A 24,604-nucleotide genomic window follows, 5' to 3' on the forward strand; every position below is an offset into this window, starting at 1 on the left:
GCTCTAAGCAGGTAACAATGAGAAAAAAATTCAAATATTTTGCTTACATTGTGAGGCCAACCTCAGCTTTCAGTCTGTTCTCACATTCCCAGTATTGATTTGGTATCTGACATTGTTTTCTATTGATTAATTTTTGTCCATTAACTTAACTTTTCAGTTGAGAGGAAACTAATGCAAGAGTCTGCAATCTAACACCAATGGTAAACACTGTGGAGTCTGGATTCGTCATTTTGAAAGTCACTTAGCATTCCCTCTGAATGCCTAACAGCTCTGGGCTTTGCAACTCTCCCTGTCAAACAACACAGTGAATCTGAAACAGAAAGCAACCTGGTTTTAACTATTTCCTGTTAACATAAGTACTGTTGCAAATGTTGGTAATGAACCCCCAGAGTATCCTGCTTTGGTGTTTCTTTTATACCCCCAAATTTAAGCCACTGTGTGGAGAATTTCTGAACTTAAAAAAACCTCCATCCTGTTATTCTTCTATGAAAGTCAGCAAAGTAATGCTGACACTTGTAAGGCCCTAATCCTCTAGTTGCTGTAATGAGGAGACACAGGTCCCTGAATGGGAGATGCTACTCTCTGCAGTGAAGGATGCTGCCTTCCCAAACTTCCTTACCCCTTCTTTGGGCAAACCTTCAGAAGAGACAAGCAAATGGTGCAACCACCCAAGAGAAGTGGAGGTGACTAAGTGCAGGCAACCATTGCAGAAATGAAATTTGAATAGTATGTGGCTACTAATAGTGCAAGCTATTCAGAGAAAGAAATGAAGATATCAGGAGAGTTTCATGTATGCTAAGGCAAGAGAAATCATGCTACAGAGCAGCTGTGTTCTCTGGGACACTGTGCTTGCACACCAGGATATCAGATAGTCCTGTGAGAAAAGGGCTGGAGACCTATGGCAAAACTTGGGTTACCATGTTCTCTTGCTTCCCCTGCAATTCTGTTGATTCTCTCTTGTTTCTTCATGTACAGATGCTGCAACAAATTGCATAGTTTGTAAATGACAAAGGAGGCATCACAGTCTAATGGACTGGGTGAAAAAACCCAATCGATAGCAGGCAGCATTATATCCTGCATTATCTCCTTCTGATGCCCCAAGAAAAGCAAGTCACTTTTAAGTGAACGGCAGCTCCTCCTGCCTGAGAGGCTAGTTTATTCCTGTAATCCCTTTAGGCAAGAGGACAGGATAGATTTTCTCCATCTGTCCCAGAAAGACATGCGCCATGGGAGAAGGGCTGCTTTTAATCACTATCGGCCAAGGCCCCAGCCTCACCTGTGCTCCTGAGGTTGCCTAATCACACAGATGTGGCAGGTACTTGACATAGCTGCATCCTCTTCTGAGGCCTCTGTTGCCCTCTCTGGGGCCAACAGCAGCTGCTGATGTTGCAGACAGTCCTGGATGAACTTGCCTGTCTCCTGATAAAACTAGATATGGAATTGCCCATTGGTGTCAATAAACTCCTTGGCCAATTACCAAATGCTTCAAGTCTCATCCACGCTCAGTTATCTGAAGAGCTACCTGATGCAAAGGCCCTAATTTAAGATCATAGTCAAATATCTTGACAAATGGGGGAACCCAACTTGCATGCCGTCAGGAGCCCATCCACTCTTGTGCACATCAGCAGCCATCCCTACCCCTCCTAATAACACCCCCAACTTGCGGAGATGTCAGTGGAGGTGGTAAATATGGTAGGGTTTCTTCCCCCCGCTTCCCTTTTGTGTGTGTGTGCGTACACACATGTCCGTTTTTATGTAATACAGTAACAGATTTTCCTTTATGTAAATCCCATGCTGCAGGAGGATCCAGGTGGTTTATGTTTTTATGACTTCTTTTCCCCAAAATCCCTCTGGTTTTATTGCTTCCATTTAAAAAAAGTTGTATCTTTTTTTCTCATTAGTAGAGAATTTCTTCTTTCAACTGTGAAAAGCTTTACCAGTCTTTAAACTTTTACCAAGCTTTTCTAATCTTGTTTTAAAAGGTTTGATAAATTAATATTAGTAAAACCTTATAAAACTGCCAATATACACACACATTAATATAAATATTTTATATATATGTATATAAGTATATATGGGGCAAATCCTAAGTATACAATAACCTCAAAATATTTATCAGCATTCACTAAAAAGAAAACCCTGTCACAAGCAGGGACAGACTTGTTCTTACTGTGTTTTCTTGTGTCAAGGTTATGGGAAAGGAGTAAATGATGAATTTTGGAATGGTGGGAAATGTTACACAGAAGGTTTAGAAATGTCTACTTCAGATGTGCATTTGAACAACAAGAGGCCTTTGTGCCATTTTTTATCTGTGGTCAGTGTGAAAACAGGCTAGGTGTTGGAATATAACAGTCTCTCACAAGGTACCTAGGGAATACAGCACCAAGCTATTATCCTGGGGTTGTTTATGATCAGGATGTCTTCTTAAACAGCATGAATTAATTCCACCTGTACCACCAACCAAAGACCAACCAGCTGTCCCAGAATTCAGTCATTTCAGTCATGGAGAAGCAACTGTCACTCTGAAGGAGTCATAATTCAAGACTTGTGAATCTCACCCAGGACCTCCCACATTTAGGAAGGAAATTCATAAACTATTCACACCATTCCTGATCAAAACAGGTGATGAATCATTCAGAGAAGGAATCTTCTCTCTTTCCTTCACACACGACTGGTTCAATCACTAGTACGCTGTCAGTGTTAGATTCACAACATTTATCTAAATGATGCCTAGTCTTAAACACAAATTCCCAAGAAATCTCATAGTGGAGGCAAGCCAGCCAGGCAACTATAAGCTCATCTGATCAGAGGCTGAAACTCAAAACTTCAGATAATCAGCACCCAGCCCAGGGATGGAACTGAAACAGGCTTAGAAGCACAACATATATTCATTCAGACCATCATAAGTGGTTCTGTAGCAGTTGACAGATTGGCTACAAGATGAGCATATCTTGTAGCCAAGAGGAGGAGGTCGAAGTATGGGTCAGAATATGCTGTGCTTTCTGGAGGATAAACTATGTACAATTAAAAGGCAACTTCAAGATCCTTGTCAACTCCTCCAAAGATGAGGTGAGCTGATGAAATAGTGGGAAGTATCAGCAGTTCACAGATGACGCACAGTTTCTCCTACTCACTGGCACAAACTTCTCCCATCCTTATTGCTTAATGCTTTTCAGACAACCTGTGAAGCTGATACCAGCTAATACAGATGCTGCTGATGTGCAGAGGGAGAGCTGTGCCATTGGCACAGATTTGCTGCTGGTACTCGAGTTCCTGGGTCCTCCATCAATGAAAACGTTCTCTCCAGTTCCTTGGGAGAGTGAAAAACCTTGTGGTTGACAATCACTAGGGTGTTTTGATTATCTTTTGACAGAACTACAGTAATGTACTGTAGCTGGCCATAAAGTCTACTGTGCAAAAGAAAATACAACCAGAATAAGAAGTTTCACTGTGTCTCTTTAGCAACTCATACAAGGATGCTGGACATGAGTTCTGCTCCTTACACTGGCTTCCACAGCACCTGACATGAAATTTCAGGTTTTGGTCCTCATTTCGATACTCACTGTTGTGATGCTATGTGAACTAATGCTTAACGCCATGGGCTGAAGGATGTATCTGGCAGTTTTATTCTTCTGACTGAAAGGAGTACTACATGGAAAACAGAACATTTTCTAGTCTGAGGCTATGAAAGAGTCTCTCTAGGAACAAAAGACTATGTCTAACCTACTCATCTGCTCACCCATGTATAATTGCATTTCTCTGATGTGGCTTTCTCTAGACATACCTAGCAAGAAATCCATGTGAAGGCAAAATGCCTTCCTCCACCTCTGCCATTACCTCAAGTTTTACTAAACCCCCTTTATTCAGAGTAAACACTTCATTGTACTTGCTTTTTCTTTGTGGAGAACAAAACTAAAGAAAAAAACTGTCAAATGTTATTAATATTATTTAATGTTGCACAAAGGACATTGAGATGAGCTATGCACCAAGATGTATTTATGGGGTCCACAGCTAATGGCATATATTGCCTTTAGCATCAACAGCTGTTTCCAGGAAACAGAGAAAAAGGACAGAGGATGAGGGAGGGAGGGACAGAGGAAGAGAAAAAGAAACAAGGGAAATTGCTCTCTGGCTCTAGCCAAGTGTCAAGTGACATGGTCTCCTACACAGGTGACCTCTCTCTCCCCAACACAGGCCCATCTCACATGTGACCGCCCCACAATTACTTTTTCCATAATAGCTATATTGTTTTCACCAGGATCTGCTCAAACTCTCTACTGCTTTGTTCTTGCCTATCGTGCTATTAGTGATCACTGAAGCCTGCTTTCATCAGGTGCAAGAGCTGTCTAGCATGTGCATGTATATTTTTAGGGCGATATTTATTAGCCACTTAAATGACTATTACCTACTATATTATCCACTAAATTTTGTTTTCCCTTAGAATAGGCCAAAAAACAATGATTAGAAAAGAGGAGGGGGGAGAAGGACTGATACTCACACTGGTGGTAATTGTGTCCCATGAGAACTGGCTATAACAACAGCATTGGGTTTTACAGGTACAAGCTCACAGAGTAACTGCACAGTAACAACAGAATGAGAGCAACAAAAGAGAAGTAATGCCTCAACAGCTCAGATGTGTGGAGGAGAAAAGCTGCACTTTTGAAGTGAAAGGAAAATTGCAAAGTTATAGGTTAAAGGCAGCTGAATGGCAAGTGGTAGGCCCTTAGCAAGACAAAGTTTAGCCACTTAAAACATTGTACAACAATAAAACATTTCTGGATGGCACTCTGATACGGCAGTGTCAACCTAGAACAAGAACTGACAAATGGACATACTAACTTCTTATTCCCTTGAAAGAGTAACCATTCTCTCTGCTAGCTGGGGATGAAAAGAGCACACTGAAGAGTATATAGTTTATCCTTCACAGCCATTCCTGGCACACTGGACTGCAAGTCTCTTGTCTTGGCCACCAAGCTGTCTGTTTGGGAAGGACTACAATGCTCTTTTGAAGATGTTTATATTGGAAATAACTACTGTTTACCACTATCTCACAGTCTCTTCCTCAGCCACAGTTATTTGTATACGAAACTGGAGTGTTGTCCCATCACTAGCCTTGCTACTACTGCTCACTCTGGAATCTGTTTACCTCTTTAGGTAGGTTTTATTTCCACTCAAATTCAGTTTGGTTTAAGTTTTGGCAGGTACTGGTTCATGAAAGCGCTGTAAAAGCTGCAAAAAATTCACCCCATTATATTGTAAGTGGATCCTGATCCTCTGACCTAATTCGAGTTCAAGAGAAGAAAACAGGGTTGTATTTACACTCAGGTTTTGTTTAGACGTTACATATAGTGGGTTAATACATGACTGATATATATCAACAACATTTTACACAGGAGCAACATTTGCTAAACTCTAGCTTATTCTAACAACATCAACAGAAGTTATCTAGTAGAATCATAAAAACTTGACCTATGGAACAGCCTAACTGCTTACCATTTATTAAGCACCTCTTGAAGCTTTTAGCTTTCTATTAACACATTATGAACAGAAACTTAATGGAAAGCCCAAATAAAGCTTATTAGGCATTTGTGTTTGGTTTTGAGATCACCCATGAAGCACTGAACAGAAATTAGCAGCAGATTAGAAAGTCAGCATTTTTAACTCCTCCTCAGATAATTTATCAAAACTAACACCTTTAGAAGTAATAATAGAAAATGAAAATTGCTGGAATTAGATATGCCAAATCATTTACCAGATGCAATAATTACCGTCAACTTTGATTTGAAAAGATCAGGCTGACATAAAGAAGTGAAATTATTAATAGGCTAACAATTTCGTTTTCCCTTAGGACTGTAATTCATGAGATATTTAGGAAACTGATTAGTTTCATCATGATGGGTTCAAGTTAGAGCTGGCAGCAACGAAGGCAGCACATTAGAAATGGAGAAAGATGAAGAATGACCCTCACCCAATAAAGGCCTTTAGACCAGTAGATAAATGCTTTGAGTACCCAGACTATATACCTGCTTTGCCATAACAGCACCTCATAGAAACCATGTGCTTGGGCTCAAAGGAAATTAATCTTAGCAGAAAGAAACATCTTCGGAATGTGAACCAGAAAAAGACTAAGTATTTCAGGCGTGGAAGTACAGAAAAGGCTGATTTTTGTATTTTCAGACTATCATGTCCAGATAACAGTAAAATGTACAGGAGGGATCAACACAGCAATCAAACTTTCTAGAGATAATGAGACAATGTCACTTTCTCTAGTACAGGATTGTCTGAGGAACATTGCCTTACAAAGCTTAGATATTGAGATCACTTGAGTGGCTTCCACTTACCTGTCTTCCTTCCATAGCTCCTCGCATTTCCTTGAAAGTCGAGCTAAATTCTCCAATGAAGTCATGCTTTCCATTGGAATCCCAGTCCCAAACTATGCACTGAGGAGGCAAAGGGGAAAAGAACAAAAGAACACATTTTTTCTTCAGATACAAAACAGATTTCATTGAAAAATACTACAGGAGAAATTACGATATGCACTGGGTGAAGTTTTTTTTTGTCTAGAAGGAAATCACAAGACATATTAAAAACTTATTCTTGTCCAGATCAAAATAAAATGACAAGTAGAATCTCAACACAGATTGCTACTGACAGCTGTGAGTTATGGAGTTGTCTGATTAAGTAAAGTTCATGTATTTTAGACAGAAAGGATTCCTCGATTGCTTCGTTTTGCTAGGTGTAAAAATACAGGATTATTTGTATTTGTATGTTCATGCTCAAATAGTGTCCTGAATAAGAGTAACTGACCTCATTGAAGTGCTTTACAAATATAAATTAATATTCAAAACACTAGTTGCCATGGGCAAATGTTTCCATTCTCATTTTTACAGTCAATGAGGGTGAGACAAGAGTTATAGAGGTCATTTTCTGAAATGCCTTTGAATTTAAACACATAAGTGTTTGGTGCCCATATCTCGGCTGTTTTCTAGTGTTGCTCAACAGTAACTATTCAGACCAACCCCCACTGGTAGTCATTCCTAAATTCACAGAATCACAGAATGTTAGGTATTGGAAGGGACCTCGAAAGATCATCTAGTCCAATCCCCCTGTTGGAGCAGGAACACCTAGATGAGGTTACACAGGAATGTGTCCAGGCGGGTTTTGAATGTCTCCAGAGTAGGAGACTCCACAAACTCCCTGGGCAGCCTGTTCCAGTGCTCTGGCACCCTCACTGAGAAGAAGTTTCTTCTTAAATTTAAGTGGAACCTTTTGTGTTCCAGTTTGTACCCATTACCCCTTGTCCTATCACTGGTTGTCACTGAGAAGAGCCTGGCTCCATCCTCGTGACACTCACCCTTTATATATCTGTAACCATTAATGAGGTCACCCCTCAGTCTCCTCTCCTCCAAGCTAAAGAGACCCAGCTCCCTCAGCCTTTCCTCATAAGGGAGATGCTCCACTCCATCATCTTTGTTGCCCTACGCTGAGTAGACAGAGACAAAGAAGGCATTCAGTAACTCTGCCTTCTCTGTATCTTCTGTCATCAGGGCACCCACCTCGTTCATCAGTGGGCCTACATTGCCTCTGGTGTTAGTTTTATCTGCTACGTATTTGAAAAAGCTCTTCCTGTTGTCCTTTTTAGCAGCTTTGACACTGAGGAAGGGTGGGTGGAGGGCAGAGTGAAAGGGAGGAAGTTCCTGTATGTGTTTGTTGATAGGCTAAATTTTATACAAGAGTAATCAAACAAGAGTGGATTTCTGGTTCCGGTAGTGGTAATGTTGCCTGAAACAAAACTAGACACAGTATTTTCATCACTAACAGCCCTGGTGAGTTCTTTATGATGAAATCTTCATACTAATCACCCTATGCTTATTATCAACTGCAATCTTTAGATGAGCTGGTAACAACAACAACAAGAAAATCTAAGAAAAAATAATTTAATTTACAAAAAAAACCCTGAAACCGTTTCTGTTTCATAGACCTTTAAGCAGGTTAATTTTATTTTTCTGGAACTTTTTTCTTCATGTATATTAGTTAATTTTTATTGAAATTACTTTCTAAATATTTCATGAAAAAATTGACTTCACAGATGAAGCATGACTTCAAAAGATTTTTTTCTATAATTATTGTGAAAATGATTTAAGATCCTAAAAGGAAAAAGATTTGTCACCATGTCATAGCAAAATTGATATAAATGTGAAAAACTCTAGTTTTAGTAATGCTGGCAACATTTCCAAAATGTTTTTGAAAAAACGGCTATTTCACAAATTAAAAAAAACCCTTATTGTGACATTTTCCAAACATTTACTTTTCAGGTTCTGTCTTTAAACTCTATTGGAACATCAATACAAGAACAGAACCAAGGTCATCAGAGATCTCCAGGCAACAGTAGTTTGAAAAACTCCTGTTAGGGTGCTAGCTCTTATGAAGAAGGAAAAGCTCTGAGTGCTGATTTGTGGTTAGAATTTTTACTGGAGATGAGCGAAGTTAAATTACATTTCAAATGTCCACCCAATAGGGATCCAACTGCTTGTTTCTTTCAAGCTAGAGGTTTCCTAACTTTAGCTTTCAGAAAGCCAGATGGTACTTTAATCTTCATCTTGGCTTCATGGAAAACACAACAATTATAGTATTATCTCAGTGCCATTTGCACAATTAGAGCTAAGGGAGAAACGGGGTTCCCGCAAGCACATCCATTATGACTCCATTTTTTTTTTTCAGAGTTTCACATATGGCCATAGAAATTAATTGTTACTCTCTGAAAAACATGTTGTATGAAGTAATGATTCTGCATTTCAGCTGTATCTGAAAAGTATTTATGAAATATATAAATACCGGAGTCCAGAAGTTTTTACAAAACCAAAATCAGACAGATGAAATAAGCAGGGAAGGATCTTTGAAAATAATCCAGAATCAGGTAAAGACCAGAGGTGACAATCAAAGAATTATTGCCCTGTGAAAGACTTTAAAGTTGTGCGCTTCCCCCCCCCCTTTTTTTTTTTAAGATGGCCCTGTGTGCTTTTCAAATTAAATCTTCCATAAATCATCTTTTATCCTCAAGCAAAACTTAATCCTTTCTTTGGGTCTGTACTCTTACAGGTTGCTTAAGCAGATGATTAACAGTATACCTACACTCTATTAAGTCTCATTAATTTAAGGAGGCTTTTCATATGCTTTATTTTAAACACTGGTAAATCCGTGTTCAGATTACTGATGAAAGAATTCAGTTTCTCACCTATTGGTCACAAGCTCAAATGCAGGGAGTAAAAACTTGTGTCTAATGCTGCATGGTGATGGAATAGCACTGACTGTAATGATGAAGAACATCTTCCACCTGTGCATGGTCCTTCCTCCCTCCCCAAAATACCTGCTGACTGCTGGGGGAGGGAACACTGCTTCAAGCCTTCTCAAGGAAAGGTGCTATGCCTGACAGAGCTAACCAGTAGATTCAGTTAAGAAGACATTGGTGGATCCCTTCTAGGTATCCACATCTTCATTCCTTCAGCTTGTCTTGTAAATGCCACAAAAGATTTCCTTTCAGGTTGAAATTTAACTTTTCACTGGAGAAAGGAGAGAGAAAGGTCCATTTTGAAAAGAAAAAGATGTCTGAGGTTGATGCAGACAGATTTTGTCCCTGGTTTAACTTCTGCTCAGTTTTTTCACCACATGTAGATTTTGACAACATTCTCAATAGAAATGGCACTTCTGAGCAGCATGTAAGAAAAATTGCATTTGCACTGGAGCTACAACAGCACAGGCTTCTTTGGCTGAATTTCCTAATGCTTCCCAGAGGCTGTCAGTGAGATTAATCTTGCTATCTCTGTGTAAGCAAAAATAATAACTTGCACAATTTCTGTTTTTAATTATATTTCACAAAAAATATAATCTGGACCATCCTCCAGCTCCAGCCAATACTGATGTTCTGTGATGTGATGATGTCTAGATAAGAAATTAACCAATTTATCTATCCAGTGTCTCCCATGGAGTGAGGCTGTTTTCATGTTTGATAATTCAACAGCAAAAATTAATTCTTTCCTCATATCCAGATGACATGATCCAAACGCAAACATTATTTTTTAAAAAGTTTAATTTCCATGATCTGACGTAAGACAAGAAAGTGGTGTTCCAAGTCTCATGAGAGTCAGACTGTGTTTTCGCTGACCAAATTTTTGGCTAATTGTCTTAAAATTTTTTTCCATGTTCACCAGCCATTCTAGCTTTAACCACAAGGAGAACTACTTAGGAGAAAAGACTGACTACTGTAAGTATGTGTTTGTGTGTGGGTGTCTGTCGGTACAGAGATTATTTTCCCTATACACCTTGAGGGAAATGCTTCAAGTAGATTTTCCCATTAGGTTGTCACAATGAGAAAACTACTATATCCAGCATCTTTGGGCAGGCGTAATGGAGTGACTTGTGACTCAACCTTCCGATTTACGAACCAGCCAAATGTCTGCTTCTATGGTTAGTTTCTAAAAGACCGGCACTGAGTCTCATGACTAAATCCTATCTGGAGGTGGCTGACAGACAGACCATGGAAATGTACTTACTGAAAATCATCCATTTAAGTTTCTCTTAGCTGCAGACACTGCAGCAGGCACAAAGCCAGCAAAAACTAGAAAATTCCCAGTCTTTACAGACTGAGTTTCTCCAGTTCTGCTTATGCTCAAAGTCCAATTATGAGAAGTTAGTATGGCTTGTGCAGGTACTACCTTGCCACCCAGCTGGAGATGTACAGCATCGGACAGCCCTCCTGGCAATGCAAGAGCTTCCTTAACTTAAAACACTTCACTAACTTGAAATAAAAAGACAGCAGCTTGGGTGGGAGAGAAGACCAAATCCTTGGTCCACTCTCTAGCTGCTCTGTGCTAGCAGAAAAGCCCAACAGTCACAACAGCCCAACAGCTTGAGCAGCCAGAGCAGGCCATTGAATAGGAGGCTCCTCAGTCTGATCTGGCTCTGATGCAGGTGAGATCCTAGTTCATACATTGTGTTAAAAAGGAGATTCCTCTGTGTGTTGTTACTTCAGTAATTATCCTCTGACACTCAATAAGGAGTAGAAGGGATACCTTTCAAGGAATTGTCTTTGTCCATTAAATGCCTGTAGTCCCTAGGTAGGTTTTAGGGCAATAGCACTAAACAAGACTGGTTTAAGTTCTGAACAGAAACTGTCTTGGGTGGTTTTTCCTTGCGTTTCTGTGAAACAAGGTATCTTGTGGCTAGGTAAGAAGGAGAATGCTTATCACAGAATCACAGAATGGTTGGGGTTGGAAGGGACCTCTGGAGATCATCTAGTCCAACCCACCTGCTAAAGCAGGTTCACCCAGAGCAGCTGCACAGGAATGTCTCCAGGGAAGGAGACTCCACAGCCTCTCTGGGCAGCCTGTTCCAGTGCTCTGGCACCCTCAAAGTAAAGAAGTTTCTCCTCATATTCAGATTGAACCTCCCACGTTTCAGCCTTCCCCATTGTCCCTCATCCTATTGTTGGACATCACTGAAAGGAGTCTGGTCCCACCCTCTTGACACCCACCCTTGAGATATTTATAAACATTGATGAGATCCCCTCTCAACCTTTTCTTCTACAGGCTGAACAGACTCAGCTCTCTCTCTTCATAAGAAAGGTGCTCCAGACCCCAACCATCTTTGTTGTTCTCCACTGGACTCCTTCCAGTAATTCCTCATCCTTCTTAAACTGGGGATCCCAGAACTGGACACGGTACTCCAGATGCAGCCTCATTAGGGCAGACTAGAAGGGGAGGACAACCTCCCTCGACCTTCTGGTCACACTCTAATGCACCCCAGGACACCACTGGCCTTCTTGGCCACAAGGGCACATTGCTGGCTCATGGTCAACCTGTTGTTCACCAGAACTCCCAGGTCCTTCTCTGCAATGCTGCTTTCCAGAAGGTCAACCCTAAACCTGTACTGGTGCCTGGGGTTATTTCTCCCCAGGTGCGGGACCCTACACTTGCATTTGTTGATCTTCAGCAGGTTCTCCTCTGCCCAGTCCTCTAGCCTGTCCAGATCTCACTGAATGGCAGCACAGTCTTCTGCTGTAATCAACTACTCCTCCCAGTTTTGTATCATCAGCAAACTTGCTGAGGGCACAATCTGTCCCTTCATCTAGGTCATTGATGAACAGGTTAAACAAGACTGGACCCAGTAGTGACCCCCGCAGAACACCACTAGCTACAGGCCTCCTACTAGATTCTGCATTGTTATTATTAAACTCATTTATTAAATTTAAAATCCACTATTTTTGGACCTGAATATAATAAATTACAGCCCAGTCAGTTATAAAGTTTTTACCACTCAACTCTAAACTAAAATAACACCACAATAATTTTTAGGTAAGAGTTTATGTGACATTTACTATCTCTCAAAGAAACAAATTCTTGAGGCAAATGTCAGTCAGTGACTTGCTCTACTTCTAGAATCACTCCAAGCTACAGGAGGCATGAGGTGGCAAAAGACTACAAACAGAAACTCTTATTTGGTTCATTCTCTAGGATCAGTGACAACATTAAAAAAAAAAAAAAACCAAATAAAAAGAAGAAAGGCTCCCAAAAGCCAAACAGAGAAGGTGAAAAAAAAAACTCAGGCAAAAATTTACTTGATCATCAAAGTGATTTTTCTGGAACAGTCTGTCTCTCATAAGGGTTATTATTACTTAATGATGAAATAAACCTCCTGCTGTACCTCCCTGAAGTATATGTACCCCACTTGGAATACTTCAAAGAAGGTCTTTTTATAGGAAGGCTTGTATCCACTACCTACCCATTATCCCCATTTGGGTGTGAGAAAAGCTATGCAAAACCTTCAGTACAAAAGCTAAACCACTTCAAGTTATCCTGTTTCTATAGTCATGATGTTCCAAGGCCAAATTCTACCTTATACACACCACAACCCCGGGTTATATGCTGGAGAATAGCTGTACGGAAATTTGGTCTTTCCTGCTGTATTTGCAATTCTTCACTCTGGGTTTTTTTGTATGTGTGTGTTTTGTTTTGTTTTTTCACTAAGCTCGTCATCACAGTTTTCTCTTTTCAGCAGTTGTACTTCTCCAAAAATTTTAAATAAAATTTTGAAGTGAGAAATCGCCAAAATGAAGCAATGTTTCTTGCAAGCCTCTCACTGGCTGAAGTAAAGCCTTCTTCAGAAAGCTGTAGGTAATATATTTGAACATTTTCCTCTGAGAAAGATTACCTCAATTTTTCAAACTAGACAACTCAAAAAAACCTGGACTAATGGGGGAAAAAGAGCTCATAACCTACACTATTAGGCTATGTGCAGCCTCTGTGAAGCCAACCTAGAAACAACTTTGAAAGTTTTTTTCTTGACTACAGAGCCTTATTCCTTTTGAAGACAGCATCTTCTGTTCTGCCAAATTTGGCTGGACTGATGCTCATCTGTCTACCAGCACAGCTGAGTTTACTCCATAAGCATCAGGTGAAGTCCTGGGTCCATTGCAGGCAATGAGATTTTTCCTATTCTCTTCAACAACCGCCAGGATTTCCTTAATACCTTTGTGCCTCCCACATATAGATGGTGGTAATTGATGTGTTAAAGATGACAGGGTTGTAGTGGGTTCAGATCCTTTGCCTGTTGAAGGAGTCTTGAGACAGATACTCACTGACAGCTTCCTCTTGGTTAATGGCAAGTGATTCATCATTCCCTTTGACGTGCTGCAGTAAGTGTAGCACCCAAGACAGCCAAATCAGAAAGAAAATATTTTCCCTGTGGATCTCAATGCATCGGAAGTTTGGTTTTAAATTTATCTGCCTGAGTGAGAAAAATAGTGAAGGGGAGGAGAATTCTTATTTTTCTACAAAAAATTGGCAGGTCCTCTTGTTCAAGATCAGAGTGAGTGAGTCATATTTTATTGATGGCTGTGACTGACATCAGCCTGAGCCTATTTCACTTCTTGACAAATGAAAACAGGGACCGTTTAGAGAACCATCATCACCAAGCCAGTCTCTCTACACCAACACTGGAGATTTGTGGCTCAGGAATGATGGGAAGCCTCACAGTTGGATGTTGCCTCTTCTTGACAGCTCACAGCACATACGAACCCTCAAGGTCATTTCAAACCCAATTACTTAAAACCATAGCTTGTTGATTACTCTTATTTGTATTAAAAGGGTGCCTAGGAGCCTCAGACACAGATCTTTCACCCTCTTCAGTGCTGACAAAGAAACCCCAAAGATATTCCTCTGAAAGAGATAAACATGCTATAATTAGTGACATAAGGATTTTCAATGACTCTGTAGGTTTTGATGGTGATATCATAAACAAGCTTCTACTCTGTAGTCACAGGTTTATGCAACATAATCCTCAGTACATATACAAGAAACGGTGCAGTTACTAATCAGGTTCAGCATGGATATGAATGCACACTTTCATTTGTGCACTGGCCTAAAATAGAGATCTGTGTAGTTGCAATGCATGCCTATGAATCTTTTAGCAAATGCACTTTCTTTATATTAAGGGCAAAGAACTCTATGTTAATGACAACATTGTTTTTTCTCATCCAAAACACCCTTAGCAACTTAAAATGCAACACAGAAATAAGACACTTTTTCAGTATCCTGCTTGTGTTCATGAAGACCTAGTTGTCCACCAAATAAGTGAGCAGGCTGGGGCATTTTTAAAGCAAATATAAAATTATGACTTCCCACGTGAATCCATGAGATTCCAGTTTTTGAGATTATGTCTTATATAACAAAATGTTAACAGCAAAAACTTCTGTAAATACTGCCCTAAGGCTCCTTCGGTGCTTCATCAGTGATATTATCAACCAAAAACCAGGTAGTTTTCTCCATGAGTATCCTTCCTTTTAGTTCACAGTCTGTTCTATCCCTATGCTAAAGAATCTGTCTTTCAAAACCAGTGTACCGACCCAGTAGTGACTCTCTAATTAACAATGTGTACCTGAAATTTGTGCTTATCTAACAAACAAACAATTCCCTGTGTACCAAAAAAAGGCATCGCTCATCGGCAGGCCTCTCTGATGTACCTACTGGAGAAGCCGCAGGCACAGCAGTGAAATTTATCGTAATTCATGGGCGCATATCAAAAAGCTCTCAGACAAAACAACACTCTACCCAGTTCCCGCTGTTTACTCTCAGTTCCTAAAAAAAGCTCAAGTTGGCTTCATCTTGCACGCTGAAAGTAACAGATAAAAATCAACCATTGCCTTGTATCTCGAGCAGGAAATGAAGATGATGCTACTTGGCAGAAAGAGTACAAAATGCTCTTCTTCACCAGAGCAGCGTGAATCTGTCCCCAAACAACACTTGTAATTGTGTTGAGAGTGACTGATGACACTGTTCTTTCTATTGTCAATCAGTGCGGGAGTCAATTTCACATCTCTTGGACATAATTCCAAAAGAATGACCTGGGAAACAGCATTGGGCTTAATGGCCCTGACACAGTCACTGTCTTCTGTGGATGATATCACAGCATAAACATCAGTAGAGGTAGATATTCCCTGTTACAGGTAATTTATAAAACTAAGACTGGTAGTGGCTTCAAACACGGAAAGTTTTTCAGTATAGAGCAGACAAGAAATCAATTAAGAAAACTGAAGCAATTCTAAATGCTTATTACAACAATATTCTAAACCATGTTTCCTAAGGAAAATGAAGACATGAAATAATTAGATTTCTAGATTAAGTAGAGAGACAGTGCACAGAACACTATAACTGAAATGGCTAAAGTAACATTAGAGATCAAGGTTAAAGGTTAAACCTAAGCTTATCTTAAGGGTAAAGGCCTCAAAATAAAGGCCACAATTCTTTGTCCCATATTCACACATCAGATTTTTTAAATCCATCCTTGTGAAACCTCTACTGAGCATTTTGCACTTGATATAGAAGTTACCAGTGGGTGTAAGTGGTCTAATTTCTCTGGCTTTGTTTATTTGTTTGTTTGCTTTTTGTTTTCTTCTGAGCTTCAGTTAGTGGCTTCACACAGACACACTGTTGCTTCAGGAGGAACCCTCCATATGTCTCCTCTTGATTACTGCACAGGTTACATTTTTAAAAACAAAACCTCCCGCCTCTTTCAGCACTGCTTTTAAGTTAGTTTTCTGGCCAGAGTCTTATTTTATCTCCTGTATTGTATTTAGTGTTGAATTCATCTCCAGCATGGACACTGAAAGCAGCTGTATGAAGAATCTAAGGCCCTGCACTGCTCACGGCAATGTATCATCAAAGATTTCCAGTAAGAGTTAAATTAAGATCACACCACGGTGTCTGGTCCTTTCAAAAAAGATTACATATCGGCTAAATAGCAGGTATTTTCCTGTTTCATGGAAGCTCATGAACAAGCTAAAACTGTGAAACAGTAAAGCAGTTACACCGTTGATATATACCACATTTTTTTACACATTTTTATGTAACTGTTCAGATATATATATATATATGTATATGTACAGTAACCCAGTTTCTGCTTTTTCTTCTCGTATTTGGTAGAAAATAAGCCTGTAACAGATTACATTAACTGCCCATCTAGATCTATACCGTCTTCCTTTCCTGCTTGCATTCCCCTTATATTCATTCAAATATCTAATAAATGTTCTCCCTAATTATGATTTCTCAATAACTGCTCTATATTTTCTGGGCTTATCTCTTTCTGTAACAACGGATGTGACACTTTGTATGAGCAAACATGCTGTATGGTGGGGTGGAAACCTGAGGGTGAGCTCACTGGGAGAACTGGCACACAAACATGGAGCTCCTGTTTGCCAGTCAGGCCTGTTTCCAGCTTCTCTTGAAAACCAGGAAGGAACAGGCTGGAAACCCAAGGTGTCCAGCAATACAGTTACCCTAAATGACTAGAAAACCTGAAGGTATAGGCATATATGGATGGGTTGAACACAGTAGCCTCTTCTCAAAGAACATTTTTTAAAGATAGGGGCATGGAAAGGAGAAAAACTGTGGCAGAAAATATGCTGAGGAAACCAGAATCACTGAGGTTTCCACATGGGTGAAACAAGCTAGAAACCAGATGAAAACCTAAGCCTCATCAGGTAACTGAGTGCTTTTGCATCTAGTGAGTATTCTTCCCCTATGGAGAAGATGAGATGCTGTGTAATACACACATTTTATAATGTAGCATATTACAATTCTATATTGATGTTAAGAATATAGAATAGATTTAAAAAATACAGTATACATAGTAACATACATAGTGTCACATGTACTACATAATGTACAGAGAGTTCAAATCAACAATTAGAATAATATATTAATCTTGCTTTACAGGAATCCTTCCCTGCTTCTTGAGCAAGGAAAACTGATCTTGTATAAACACTGACTCATAAGGAAACTTAGCTACATATGTTGGAACCAAAGAAGGAAACTGACAGCTTTCTCTGAGTGTAACAATATTTCTAAGAGACAAATAGCCTGCTGCACACAAGAACGCTCTAGAAAGTAGCTGCCTTAAAGCACTATTTTGACATTTTTTGTCAAATATGCAAAGCAAAGCATGTGGAAACAGTAATTTATTTGATTAATTTTGTCTTCCTCCCTCTTTTGAACCATCTACGAACAGATGATGAGTTTTGTGAAGTGATATACTTATTTTGAACACTTTCTGTGCTTTTGCTATTTCTCTCTTGTGAGCAATTTATGTGACTAAGTGAAGGTTTGAAGTTTGGTACTAAACAACCTCAACAAAATTCTGACATATTCAGAGCACCGCAAAATTAAGAGCCCAGAGTGCCCAGAATCAGTGGTGAGAATCCCAAGATTAAGATTTTCAGGAAGGAAACATGCATTTGAATTCTGTTTCTTGGCATGTTTTCTGGTGACAATAAAAGGTAGTGTTGTTTAGTATCAAGCTTTTCTTTGGGATTTCTCTATTTCCATTGAACTATCACATTTTTAGCAACTACTTGGCAGTTCTGAAAAGAATCCTGTATCCAACCACCTTTTCTCCTTGAAAATAAGCAAATGAAGATTAACATCAGATGAAGAAACCAACACATGGCTGTCATCAGTGGCATATGAATGAGATGGCAGAGATACCCCTTCACCTCCTCCCAAAGAGCCAAGATTTTGACAAAAGCTACTAGTGAAGACAAACACCTTGAGCTTGGACATGACACTACTTGAGTGAAGCCTGAGGGAACAGGGTTACAGGGTGGGTTTCCAGTACAGGGACCACCACCCTCCTGATTCAGAATGGGATCAAAACTTGCTGCTGCAACTCCAAGTGCTGCTGCTGCATCTGAAATGTGCCAAAATACCTCTTCAAAGGACAGGAGAACTGTCCACGTTTACTGGCCTGATTCCAGCACAAGCAATTAAATTTTACCATCTCAACAGCTCCTGCAGTTCCAACTGGAACAGAATTATTTGCTGCTCCCTTCCCTGAACTGTCGCAGAGTATTTCTGCGTCCTCTTGAGGAGCTGCAGCAGCTCTCCCCAGAGGTGGCTGCCTGACAGCAGTGGATGAAGCCTTGGCCTTGCTCACCTCCAAGATCCTGCAGTTACTGCGCTGAAAGAAACTGAGAGCCAAGGCCTTCACTTCTTATTGTTCCACCATCATCTCTCACCAGCTGAAGAAAATCTAGGTCTAGCTCCTTTTTGTTATTGAAGATGACTAAGTTGTGAAGAGCAACTTCAAATACTCACACTTCCATGTTAAAACAGCCTAGAAGAATAGAATGAAAACCTTTGTACACATCTGCCCATTTTCTGTTTCCTTCTCTGCACTTCAAATCAGTTACCGGCGTTTACAGGGGTGATGAGAATAAATAAAAGAAAATGGCTGATTGCCTGTGAACTTTCTGTAAAAACAAACCCCACACATTTCAGTATGCCTGCTCTCAAGTTAAACTACCCACTAACGCACCCCAGACTGAAGAATACTGCAAAGTAGAATGGGAGAAAAATAGTATGATTACCATGCTGGAGTATTTTATAGGCTATAAAACTAGCAGTTTCCAAAAAAAATCAGTGATGTCTGTTAGTGCTGGGTTTAGCAGAGGGCTCAGGTGATTTGAGAATAAAAAGAAATGCAGCGGTTTGGAAAAATGAGAACTTCAGTAAAGGGTGTAGCTAGTACTCCAAAAACCAGACTTTCAAAAGGTGAGCTCTGTGTTTGTACTTCACATAGATGGTACAAAGTAACTGTGCACAGATATCCAAGTACTTTCTCTGAATATGCAATCAGGTACTTAGATTGCATAAGTGACCAAAATTATGCCACAAATAAATGGCGGTGAATAAAAAGAGGTCTCATTGAAACTGAGCTGATAATTCATTCTCTCATGTCAACATTTTGTCAGACTAATTTGCAATTTCCTTTGTATTCAGGAAAATGATATAGGTGTGGACATTCTTTCATCACTCTGCTAGGTGAATTATGGAACTATCATTAAAGTAATTACCAGTGGAAGAAGAAGGAGAATCGAACATCTAATTAAATGTAATTATAACCCCCTTTTCCTCCTAATGTGGTTGATTTCTCTCACTATTATTAAATAAGGACACTTAAGTAAAACACGTGCCTGTATCAATAAGCCAGCTATTAAACAATGATCACATTTCAGTAAAAAAGAGACAGGTAACACAGAGAAGAATACTCGGGCAGAATAAAGTGACTGTTCTAACTGATCAGCAGATATTCTCTGAAGACTACCCACATTAAAAAAAAAGTAGTAAAAAAAATCCAAGCCGTAGATACCAACTCCACCCTGTTAAACAACTGCAACTGGAACTAACAGAATTTTTCAATACCCTCTCTATTTCATCATGTTCCTTCTCCCAGTTTCCCAAACCATGTGGCACGTTTGCACATTGGCTCTATATAGCTCACCACTTTTTAGAGATATATTTTCCTACCTTTCTGTAAAGCACAAACGTCTTGTACAACTGTGAAAAAGAGACGGAAGAATAAGCACTAGAAAACGTGCCAAAATCCACATAATAAAAGTAACAATAGTAATGAACTCATAGCAGAATACTCATTAGTTGTTTATTCTTCGGCACTAGGAGACAGGTTTCCCTATAAAAAAAATAGAAGGGAAAACCTGACTGGACATATGAGGAAGACAAAAGAAAAACATTAATCAGTTAGTCGTTCTGATTTTATTCTGGTAATAAAAAGAAAAAAAAAATCTCTTTGATTGAAACACAGTTTACAGGGTACAGGCTTCCCTTACTTGTGATGTCTGCACAGGACTGACATTTGCAATGAAGTGTTTTAGCAGGTCCCAGCACACTTAGTATCATAGAGAGCTACAGACAATTATGTTACTGAGCTATATTGGATGCCCTGACAAATCAACAGTGCAAAGACTTTAGTTTCATCGACTTCGTTTTCAAGGAAAACAGTGAGAAATTTAAGATCTCATTATGGTAACAGAAATAAAGCAGCTCTTCGTAAAATTCAGTGACTTCTACAAATGACTAATTATCATTATCCATCCCCTTACTATGTTCAATACTTTTATTACTGTGAACCACATTATCCAAAACCACTTGTATAAGGCTCTGGACTGCAGGTGGCACCATTATGTCATTATAAAAAGGAAACAACATTATTCCTGAGACAAGTAGGCAGCACAGAGGAGTCTAACCTACTTAGTGAGTACTCTATGAATATAAAGTATGCAATCTAATACAAGTCATATATAGGAAAAACAATTCTCTCTGAGGCAAAGATCAGGAGGTATCATCTGATGCAAACTGTGAACATTAGCTGAAGTAAATGCAGCTGTATCAGTTACACCAGCTGAGAATGCCCCATTGACCTTCAATGGCCTTTGGACAGGGGTCTCAGAAGGAACAACTGATAAAAAAATTTGGCAAGCAAAAGAGTGCGAGGTTTCTGTCTTTAAAACAGGTGGTAGCAGGTGCTACAGTGCAGCTGATTCTGCTGTGGATTGTGACAAAATGAAGACCAGACATAATGATGAAAAAATCAAGCTGTGACATTTTCAGTAATGTCACTAAGTGACAACATTGCTTACAAAGTACTGATGAAATTGTAGAAATATTATATTCATGTTTTACAAAATGAGCAAGCAGTATACATGAGCAAGCAAGTGTGTACCCATCTTGTACACACCTACCATCCTCCCAAGAGCTGATTCTATCTGTACGTACAGGTAATGAAAAGTTTGTGGTGAAACTGTCAGGAACAGCACTGCTGGCTTCACAGAGCTACTTGAAAAAAGAGAGAACTCTAACACCGCGCAGCTTATTTTGTGAGATGATGTATATGAAACATATGTGACACCTGTGCATAAATCTGTTTCATCACTTTCCTTCTCCCAGTTCCCCTAACCATGTAGCATGTTTGCACATTGGCTCTGTGCAGTTCACTACATTTTTAGAGATATTTTCATACCTTTTTTTCATACCTTTCTGTAAAGCACAAATGTACTGTATCTTTAACAACTGTGACTACCACTCCATGTAGCACTCTAACCATAGAAGCTCTGCAGTCAGCACAGACTTTTTTCCACCTTTCACCTGCGTACAGAGAAATATTTCCAATTTGTGATGACTCTGCTGTGTATAGAAACACTGAGTCCTGGGAGACTGCTGTGGAGCACTCACAAGAGGGATCTCTTGCTAGGAAGGGGCCAGCAGGCAAGGTGTACAGAACACAAAAGCGTTTGCTTCCAGTAGGCGTGCACCAGCGCGTCAGCGATTAGCTTCACTGCCTCTTAGGTTTCTGCAGTATCATTGGGAGGAGTTGTGTAAGTCAGTCAGAGCTGTCCTTCTCCCTGTAAGCTAGCCCCCACCTACCAGTGTAATTAATTATTCCAGAGCTATATGAACTGTCCCCAGGAGATGTCTTTTTGATATAGGAGAAATATTGTTGCTTAGCAGTCAGTCAGTTAACAGCCAAGATAATAAGGTGAGGTCAAGTAGTCAGTGGGGACTCAAAAGTGGAAAGATGAAATCCAGACTATAATCTCTCACGAAATATAAAGAGAAATAGATAAATAAGCTTTTATATGAATGGGCCTGAGAGTATTCCAGATAAGCTAACATCATATAGGACAGAAATGTCTTCAATACTTGTCATATCCTTTGCTTTCTGACTGTCCGTATAGTAGTGCTTAATTTCAGTAGTCTATAAAGTGCTGCCACGTTCCTTAACGGAGATTCAAATCACTGAAAAAGGATCTTGGACTGGAAGTGGATTGCTCCTTTTGAAGTCATAATTTCACTTCATCATTGTATTGTGCAAGTATGAGCTGAAATAAACCATGAAATTCACAGAAAGAAAGTCAACTCATTGCACATAATTAAATTCTCACTCTCTTACTGCTGCATATAGTTGGAAAATGTATGTAGAACATGCTTCATACTCTGAAATGACCTGTATGTACCTAAGCACAAGATGCAGCATTTGGAGTTCCTAGAATAATTCGGGGCCAGGAATTAACTTCTGTGCATAGTTTTCCTTGTCTATTAAAAGGAGGTAAGAATAACCAAGTACAAATATGCTAATGAAGAGGTCTCCAAGAAGGAGCTTTTGCTCCTTTTAATGGGAACAGCTTTTATTAAGCATTATTGGCTCCTCATGCCATAGTCTAATTCCTTTGCTTAGTGACCAGCCTGGCTATCCTGTTTACCTCTAAGGTCCTGCCTGATACACCTATCCTTGATAACATTTGCAAATAATTTTTTTTTTTTTTTTTCTAATGAGAGAATGGGGGAAAGGTTTTCATCTCTCTAGAGGACATTCAGGATTTCAGAAGCTTTCCTTCTGTATCAGGACAAACCTGAGGCTGTCCACATTTCTCTTAGGGACTGAGGGATGGAACAGAGAAGAGCGTTTCTGCCCTGTGGGTAGGGCACCTTTTGCTTTGAGTTTCTGCTCCACTATTTTCCTCACTTTATCCACCAAGATAGGAGCTATTCTAGGCTTCTGCTGGGTATCTCTCTCTTACTCTTCTCTGTTGGAGCTGCTTTGCTTTGCATAAATCTTTAAATATTTATTAAGGCAAGGTTTTGAACCTGAGTTTCCCACATCAAAGGCAAGCGTTTAAACATCAGATGGTAGCATGAGCCTTTCTCTTGTTCACTCCCTCAGTCCAATTATACAATGTGGATCTGCTTCAATAGAAAAGGCTGGTAAAATCAACTTGCAATTAGCCAACATGTGAGTGACTTGTATTCAAATGGATTTTCCGCATCTCAGCCAGCTGTTCTGGGCCGTGGGCTCTTCAGTGCTAATTGCTCCCCATCTTTTCTGCCATTCTAACCAGAATTTCCAATCCTATTTAAAACATTTATCAAGGAATTTTTTTTTTCATAATAGGTGCCTTTCCATGAATTTTCACATGCAGTTAACATCCTCTGGTGAACAATCATCTAGGGAAAACAACTATTGATGCTTAATAGCCACCTTACAGAACTGCTACTGAGTGTCAAGAATGAGTGGCAGTGCTCCCTGGTTCTAGTACTGATAAACTATAAGATCTCAATCAAATTATTTACATATGCATTATCCAACGGCACCAGGAAAAAATGGACCTAAGGTGCAGAATTTCGAGATTATGCTGCATCTGTGATGATGTTTCTGCATTAAACTAGAAGTGTGATGCAATTTGTCCCAGGTATTGTAATATTTTCAGGTGTGACCTCCCGGAGTTCCATCACTATATCTCAACTCATATACAACACAGGCCAGCGTTTTGAGGTAATGGTGGGCCTAGTAGGTTTGATTTTGAGTCTGTACTTATGGAAAATGTTGAAAACCTGAATCTGATCAGAAGGTAAGCAACTGTATTCAAACAATGTTATGCTTTTATTTCAGTTGGGTGACCTGCTGAGATGTGAGCCATTATGCTGAACAATGGTGCCTGGTGGTATTATCTGAGTTAATGGCAGGGTCGAGGCTTTACTTTCTGTAGTTCTCTCCAGGGTGGTTGGATCGTTATTAACCAATGTCACGTCACAAGAATATAAAATAATTCAGTGTAAAGTATTTCAAAATCCTTGAAGGAAATGCTCTGAATAAATACACAATATTAAATCTACTAAGCAAATGTATTAAGTAAAGATACATTAGTTCCACACATTGAAATAGTGAAATAAAGACAGTTTTTTTAATGAATGTACAAGAAAGCAGGAAAGAAAAGGAATAACTCCTTTCAGTGGTTATGACTCTAATTCACTTACATAAAAGTGGCTATTTATTACCACAGCATACTAGCTGAAGTTAAAAAATCAAATGCAGTTATCAGAAGTGTCTTTTAGTGATGTGCTCTCACAGCGCTTGAAGTTCCTGTCTTTTAGAAGTACGGAAAAATACTACAGGAATTCATCAAACATGACAACTAACTGACCCCTGCCAGGAACAACAATCCCTGCCTCTGATTTTTAAACTTTAACACGTCAGTCAGTTTAACAGACAGTACAGTACAGAGGGGGCCCAGATGTGTATCTAACAAAGTTACGAAGACAAGATACAGAAATAAGTTCACAAGCCAGAATTTTTCATCTGAGATTTGTGGTTTTGAGTCCTTCAGCTTAAGATCCTTTGTGAGATTTTTCAGAAAGTGCTGAGAACATACTGCATTGAAAATTCAAATTTTCCTAGACTGCCTCAGGTTAGGCGAACAAAA

General features: G+C 39.5%; 1 protein-coding gene across 4 annotated transcripts in view; it reads right to left on the reverse strand.

The window, feature by feature from the left end:
• The window catches only part of CPNE4 (copine 4), a 283,195-nt gene that overhangs the window by 58,331 nt on the left and 200,260 nt on the right, over positions 1–24,604 (reverse strand). For all 4 annotated transcript variants that reach the window (XM_065051707.1, XM_065051708.1, XM_065051709.1 and 1 more), the window contains exon 8: positions 6,342–6,440. In XM_065051707.1, the coding sequence (XP_064907779.1) occupies positions 6,342–6,440 (99 nt within the window). The remainder of the gene's footprint in view (positions 1–6,341; positions 6,441–24,604) is intronic.

Source organism: Columba livia, chromosome 2 (assembly GCF_036013475.1).
Source record: "Columba livia isolate bColLiv1 breed racing homer chromosome 2, bColLiv1.pat.W.v2, whole genome shotgun sequence".
Lineage (NCBI taxonomy): Eukaryota > Metazoa > Chordata > Aves > Columbiformes > Columbidae > Columba > Columba livia.